Consider the following 7845-nt stretch of genomic DNA (forward strand, 5'->3'; position numbering starts at 1 on the left):
CCTGCTATGGGCTTGGGGTATATCAGAAAACACTAGAAGTCAGAGGGGTGGGCGGAGACATGGCACTTGGATAGCTCGAATACTTCGAGCTCCTGTTCCACTGAGGGTCAATCACTGCTGTGATTGACAGTAATCGGGTTTTGAGTACGCAAACTCACCCACCACCAACTCAGGAATTCCTTGTGAATTTCTGGGGCCTTTCTGTTCCGCAGGGGATTTAATATTCCCTGGAACGCAAGCTCAGTGTGCACAGGGTCCAGCAAGTGCCGTTCGCCATCTTAAAATTCTCGTCCTTTTCTACAACTCTGCAATCTACACAGCCTCTACTTTAATCTTCAAAGCTAATTGGATTCTTCCTTGCAAGACTTTTGACCCATCACAACTCCGGAGTGAAAACAACTGGCAGACATCAGATCGAGCCTACAAACAGTGAGTGGGGGTTTCCCCCGGCATCCTCTCCCTTTGGAACAAACTTTCGGCGTGAAGAGCTGTTCTCTCTAATTTAAGCAAGTTAGAGTGACAGGGAGTAAGTGGGAGAAGGAAGAGAAAGGGGTTAAGACAGCCAGAACACCCCCCCACCATTGTTTATAAACCGGAGATTGAAAAAGCAGATATAAGGACTTTGCGAGAGTTCTGCGAGAGTTTCGTGCCAGAACGAGATTTCAGGCTTGGAAAAGCTTCAACAGGTCATCAAAGCGACGAACGACAGCTGGTGAAGAAAATAGTTTCGGTTTCCCATTGGCAACTACAGGGACTAGTGCGTGTAACGAGACAAAATTTTATCTGGAGTGTTATTTTTGATTTTTCCTTTTTGTTCTGTTCCGCAAGGGCTCCTTGTTTGACTTCATAAATGTATTTTGGCTGATTTCCCAGGACTCTGAGTTTTACAAGGAGAGACTGATAGATTATCAAGACTTTGCTGCCATCTAGTGGACATTTTATTTTCCTCTCAAGTTGCTGTTATTTTTAGCATATTGCTTCTCATTAGTATTTTTACTCTATTTTTAATCACATTTATTCTATTTTTAAATCACATTTTTCTATTATTATTATTTTTTTCTTTCTTTCTTCTTTGTTACTTTTTTAAATTTCCTTTTTGCCCCGGATCTATTTTTTCTCTCCCTTTTTCCTTTTTTCCCCCCATCCTCCCCCCCCCCTGGTGTTCTCAAGTCATATCTAACACACCTTTATCTCTTTATCTCTCTCTGCTTCCAGAGGTGCCTGACAGGCTAAGGTGCAGGTGCATATAACCGGGATAAGCTTCCCATCTGTTGAGATGCTGTAGATAAGAAGGGTTGAAGAAGCGAAGCAGAGTGAACCCAGGACATCAAGGAGGCACTGCAGGATCGGAGGGTAGAACATTGGTGTAACCATTTTTTATAATTTGGCTATAAAGTATATTGGGTATACCGGTATATATGCTGATTTAATAGTGTCCTGTAATAATAGAGTTCAAAGAGCGACATATACCAGGTGATATAACCACTTGTTGATTAATATAACTTGTATTCAATGTATGTCTGGAAAAAAAGATAGACAACTCCCCAAAGCTGATAGATCACCAAAAAAGAAATTAAAGGTTGATGTGACAGCCTTTTGGAGAAGAAAGAAGGATATGTCAACAGCTGCCAAGGCAAAGAAAATTAAGGAAAAAGAAAAAGAACTAGAAAGACTGAAACGACAACAACAAGACCAAGAAGAACTGGAAGAAAGCTCAGAAGAAGAAAGCTTAGATATGGAAAAAATAGCCCGCCTTCTAGAGAAACATAGCAAAGAGATAAAAGCCTATACGGATGAAGCATTAAAAAAACAATCTAAAGAACTTTCCAAAGAAATACAAGACATCAAGAAGGAACTCACAGATAGTATAGATGGAATAAAAACACTCGTAGAAGGAAATACAAAACAACTAAAAGAACACAACGTTAAAATTGAAAAACTGGAAGGCTGGAGAGTAGGAGCAGATGACAAGTTTGAAATCCTGCAAACAGAAGTGAGAAGTAGGAACGTGAAAATCAGAGGGGCCCCGGAATCTTTTGGCAAGGAAGATTTAAAGAAAGAACTCACTGAGGCGATCGCTTCATACTTGGAGGAAGAAGAGGTGAAAATCGAGAAAGCTTACAGAGTAAATTCCAGAGCAGCCAAGAGAAACAACCAGCCAAGAGACATTCTCGTCGGCTTTGAATCTAAGTCAGCAAAGAACGCACTCCAAGGAAAGCATAGAGAAGATCCATTCACCCTGGAAGACCAAGAAGTTAAGATCTTTCAAGACTTGCCACCAGAGATATTACAAAAAAGGGCACAATTTCACTTCCTACGGCAAATTCTGATTGGACAAAACATCAGATACTTCTGGAAAATTCCATTCGCATTGGAAGTTATATTACCAACTGGAAGAAGGATCATAAAAACACTACAACAAGCACAAGAATTAGCGGATACCCTAGCCGAAGGCTCTGCCCTGGCAGAAGAACAGAGAAAACAGACAAGCCAGCAAGAACACAAGGGAGTAGCAAGAAAAGGTGCTGGGACCAGAAAGTAAAAATGGAGCTTCTGAAGATAGTTTCTGTTAATATTAATGGATTAAATTCACCGAACAAAAGATCGAAAGTTTTCAATCAACTACGAAAACTAAAATGTGATATAATATGTCTACAAGAAACCCATATTGCAAAAAGACACCAAAAATTATTAAAAAACAAAAGCCTAGGAAAAGAATGGATTGCATCAGCAAAGGAAAAGAAAAGAGGGGTGGTGACATATATTGTAAACCCCAATATAAATGCGAAGATTATATCCGAGGACCCAGATGGACGCTTTTCTATCCTTAGGATTAAGCTTCCTGACGGGCAAAACTTTGTCTTGGTGAACCTTTAGGCGCCAAACAACGCCAAAGAGACATTTTATAGGGATTTTTTCCTGTCCAACTCGGACTCATTGGAAAATGAGGTAATGATAATCGGAGACTTTAATGCAGTCCAAGATTCATACTGGGATAAATCTTCAAGGAAATCAGGTTCAACATTTCCACCTTCTGCAAGATCTAATTTTAAGCACCTGGCTCTAGTGGACGTATGGAGAGAACACCATCCAAAATTGCGCCAATATACTTTCTATTCAAACAGACATGATGCCTACTCAAGACTGGATCAATGCTGGACGTCAAAACAAATGTTACACAAACTGAGAACTTCAGAGATACTACCAAACACCTTCGCAGACCACAACCCATTACAAATAGAGCTTTGTGTGAAAAGAGTCGGAATAAGAAGGTGGAAAATGAATAATTATCTTCTGGAGGACCCAAAGGTTCAGCAGATCTGTGAAGCAAGTCTACAAGAGTTCTTCAAACTAAATGTCACTCCAGACTCCTCATCGGCCACGGTGTGGGATGCCAGTAAAGCATATATGAGAGGCATACTCTTACGACTTAATACTACAATAAGAAAAAGAAAAGAAAAGACTCTGAGTGAAATAAAAGAAAAATTGCAACAGACAGAAAAGCAACATCAAGAACATCAAACTAGAGGATTAGCAAAACAAATAAAATTACTAAGAATACAGAGAGACAACCTAGAGGTGGAGGAAATGAGGAAGAAACTCGACTATCTCAAACAAAAAAACTTTGAATGGGCAGATAAACCGGGGAGATGGCTGGCTCAAAGACTGCGGAAGAGTTATCAGAAGCTTGGCATCACAAAGCTATCACATGAAGGCCGGAACTATAATAATGAAGTAGAAATTCACTCATGTCTTACCCAATTCTTCCAGAACATATTTACGAAAAAGGAACAAAATATAGACCCTGGAACATTTTGTCAAAAAATATCAATGAGCAAATTCACAGACCATCACAGAAAAATTCTTAATCAAAGAATTACAATGCAAGAAATAAACGATGCAATAATGACAACAAAAGCCCAGAAAGCCCCAGGGCCGGATGGACTGAGTGCAATATATTACAAGAAGATGAGTCATGTTGTCTCTCCACATCTACTTCAACTAGTGAATGAGATTATAGACAATCCTGGAAAATCTCTCCCAAAATCATGGCAACAGGCCTCAATAACACTTATTCACAAAGAAGGAGGAGACACGAACTCACCCAACTCGTATAGACCAATCTCTCTGCTAAATGTGGACTACAAAATCTTGGCAAAAATCTTAGCAGAAAGACTGAAAAAATGCATCGGAGACGTTATACATCAAGATCAAACTGGATTCATGCCAAAAAGATTAATGAGAAATAACATAAGATTTGTATTGAATGTGGCAGACTACGTGCGTAAAGAAAAGTTGAAGGCCGCTTTTATATTCCTGGATGCGGAGAAAGCCTTCGACAACGTTAGTTGGGATTTCCTATTTGAAACACTGAAAGCAACCGATTGTGGTGGTACTTTCCTGGAATTCATCAGACAAATATATTCGGAACAAGAAGCCAGAATCTTAATAAATGGAATGCTTACAAAACAATCCATTAAAATAGGTAAAGGCACCAGACAAGGATGTCCTTTGTCTCCATTGTTATTTAACCTGGTACTGGAAATGCTGACAACTAAGATAAGAGCCACAGAGGAGATCATGGGAATCAAAATAGATGATCAGGAATTCAAATTAAAATGTTATGCTGATGATGTAGTGTGTACTGTCATGAACCCAAAAGCGTCAATTCCCCCTCTCCTGGAACTACTGAAAGACTTTGGGCATTACTCAGGGTACAAAATAAATAAGGATAAAACAAAAATCGTTTTACAGGGAGCCACAGATCTCGAAGTGCAAAATATCAACCGAAAAACCGGATGTGAGACAAATCCCAAATGGGTGAAATATCTGGGAATCTACCTAGACAAAGAATTCCAAGAACTCTTCATTGGTAACTATGAAAGACTCTGGAAGAACATGCAACTGGATATCAAAAGATGGAACGAGTTAAAACTGTCCTGGTCAGCTCGAATGGCTACGGTCAAGATGAACCTGTTGCCTAAATTCAACTTTTTGTTCCAAATGTTACCAATAGTGGTCCAGGAGAAAACGCTAAGAAAATGGCAATCAGCGATTAACAAATTTATTTGGAGTGGAAAAAGGCCAAGAGTTGCTTTTAAAATACTTCAAGACGTGAAGGAGAGAGGAGGCCAAGGTGTACCTAATTTAAAACTATACAAAGACGCAGCAACACTTACATACATAGTGGACTGGATACGGGAACCGCACTCAAGAGAATTGGTATTTGAAAGAAAAACCATGGGTAACAGTTTTCATGAAAGACTATGGCCAGCAGGAAAACAAAAACAAAAAGTAGTAGCAAATACCTGGACTAGTGGGCTTATGAATGTATGGTCAAGATATAATAAGAGACTTTCCCCCACACCATCAATATTGAAATCGCCAATTGAGGCACATTTTGGTAAAGCTCAACAAAAAAGGTTGACCTGTATTCAGTACAAAGACTTAATATCAAAGACTGGTAAGCTTAAGGATATACAAACAATAAAGGATGAAGGAGTAGAAATTCAATGGTTAGAGTACAACCAACTAGTATCCAGATTTAAAGCAGAGTTCCAGCAACCATTAAATCTAGAGGCCCCAATACCAGAGTTTGAAAACTTAGTAATCCAAGATAAACCACATTTACAGGGCCAAATATATAAACTGTTACTAAGGTACGAGACAGAAATGGAACGGGTAAAGCCATGTATGATCAAATGGATGCAAAATATTGAGACTAATGTGACAATGGAACAATGGGAGTTAGTATGGTCTAGAATACCAAAGTATACCAACAGTCAAATACTTAAAGAAAATTGGTACAAAATGTTTTATAGGTGGTATGTAACTCCAAAAGTGATCGCTAAAATTGCCAAAAATTGTAACAACAAATGTTGGAAATGTGATGATAAAGTAGGTTCTTTTTTTCATATGTGGTGGAGATGTGAAAAAGTTTATAAGTTTTGGGCAAAAATACATACTATTATGCAGAAAATGTGGGGTCTTAGATTCCCTATGAAAGCTGAAGCTATGTTATTAAGTGTTCCTCCTCAGTGCCTCCCAACCCACACACAGAGCTTCTTCTTCTACGCGACGACGGCAGCAAGACTAGAATTGGCCAAGAAATGGAAAACGCAAGAACTACCCTCGACAGAAGACTGGCTGAACAAACTAGCTGACTTTGCCAAGATGGCTAAACTGACACTGATAATTAATGGAAAAACAGAAGAGGCCTTTCTAGAACAATGGGGCCCTTACCTGAACTATCTAAAAAAATAACACAAAGGGGATTGAAACAGGGAACCAAATGTATTAAATGAAGAGCATAGTCCTCTTTTTTCTGTATTGACAACATAGATTGCATATATCTTACTGTCTTTAATTTTGGAAAATAAAAATAAAAACTTTATAAAAAAAGAAAACACTAGAAGTCAGAGTGTAAGAAAACCTGCAGCTGGAATCTGGAGACCTATGAAATGACATCACAAAGCACTCACCTATGTTGCCCGGGAGGGAAGGGGATGACTGCTATGGGCTTGGGGTATATAAGAACACACTAGAAGTCAGAGTGTAAGAAAACCTCCAGGTAGAATCTGGAGACCTATGAAATGACATCACAAAGCACTCACCTATGTTGCCCCAGAGAGAAGGGGATGCCTGCTATGGGCAAGGGGTATTTCAGAACACACTAGTAGTCAGAGTGTAAGAAAACCTCCAGCTAGAATCTGGAGACCTATGAAATGACATCACAAAGCACTCACCTATGTTGCCCCAGAGAGAAGGGGATGCCTGCTATGGGCAAGGGGTATTTCAGAACACACTAGTAGTCAGAGTGTAAGAAAACCTCCAGCTAGAATCTGGAGACCTATGAAATGACATCACAAAGCACTCACCTATGTTGCCCCAGAGAGAAGGGGATGCCTGCTATGGGCTTGGGGTATATCAGAACACACTAGTAATCAGAGTGTAAGAAAACCTCCAGCTAGAACCTGGAGACCTATGAAATGACATCACAAACCACTCACCTATGTTGCTCGGGAGGGAAGGGGATGCCTGCTATGGGCTTGGGGTATATCAGAACACACTTGTAATCAGAGTGTAAGAAAACCTCCAGCTAGAAACTGGAGACCTATGAAATGACATCACAAAGCGCTCGCCTGAGTTGCCCCAAAAAGAAGGGGATGCCTGCTATGGAGAAAGGGATATATCAGAACACGTAATCAGAGTGTAAGAAAACCTGCAGCTAGAATCTGGAGACCTATGAAATGACATCACAAAGCACTCACCTATGTTGCCCCGGAGAGAAGGGCTTGACTGCTATTGGCTAGGGGTATATCAGAACACACTAGATGTCAGAGTATAAGAAAACCTGCAGCTAGAATCTGGAGACCTATGAAATGACATCACAAAGCACTCACCTATGTTGCCCTGGAGAGAAGAGGATGCCTGCTATTGGCTAGGGGTATATCAGAACACACTAGTAGTCAGAGTGTAAGAAAACCACCAGGTAGAAACTGGAGACCTATGAGATATCATCACAAAGCACTCACCTATGTTGCCCAGGAGGGAAGGGGATGCCTGCTGTGGGCTAGGGGTATATCAGAACACAATAGTAGTCAGAGTGTAAGAAAACCTCCAGATAGAAACTGGAGACCTATGTAATGACATCACAAAGCACTCACCTATGTTGCCCGGGAGGGAAGGGGATGCCTGCTATGGGCTTGGGGTATATGAGAAAACACTAGAAGTCAGAGTGTAAGAAAACCTCCAGCTAGAATCTGGAGACCTATGAAATGACATCACAAAGCACTCACCTATGTTGCCCCAGAGAGAAGGGGATGCCTGCTATGGGCAAGGGGT

At 40.3% G+C, this 7845-nt stretch overlaps 1 protein-coding gene across 1 annotated transcript; it reads left to right on the plus strand.

Annotated features, from left to right (window-relative positions):
* Nucleotides 1-275: 275 nt before the first annotated feature.
* LOC143827787 (uncharacterized) lies at nt 276-5879 on the plus strand. The gene is made up of 2 exons (XM_077317682.1): nt 276-757; nt 1216-5879. Exon 2 carries the CDS (start codon nt 1517-1519, stop codon nt 2540-2542), a length of 1026 nt encoding a protein of 341 aa, XP_077173797.1. The 5' UTR covers nt 276-757; nt 1216-1516; the 3' UTR covers nt 2543-5879.
* Nucleotides 5880-7845: the final 1966 nt, after the last annotated feature.

The sequence above is a fragment of the Paroedura picta genome, chromosome 18 (assembly GCF_049243985.1).
Source record: "Paroedura picta isolate Pp20150507F chromosome 18, Ppicta_v3.0, whole genome shotgun sequence".
Classification (NCBI taxonomy): domain Eukaryota; kingdom Metazoa; phylum Chordata; class Lepidosauria; order Squamata; family Gekkonidae; genus Paroedura; species Paroedura picta.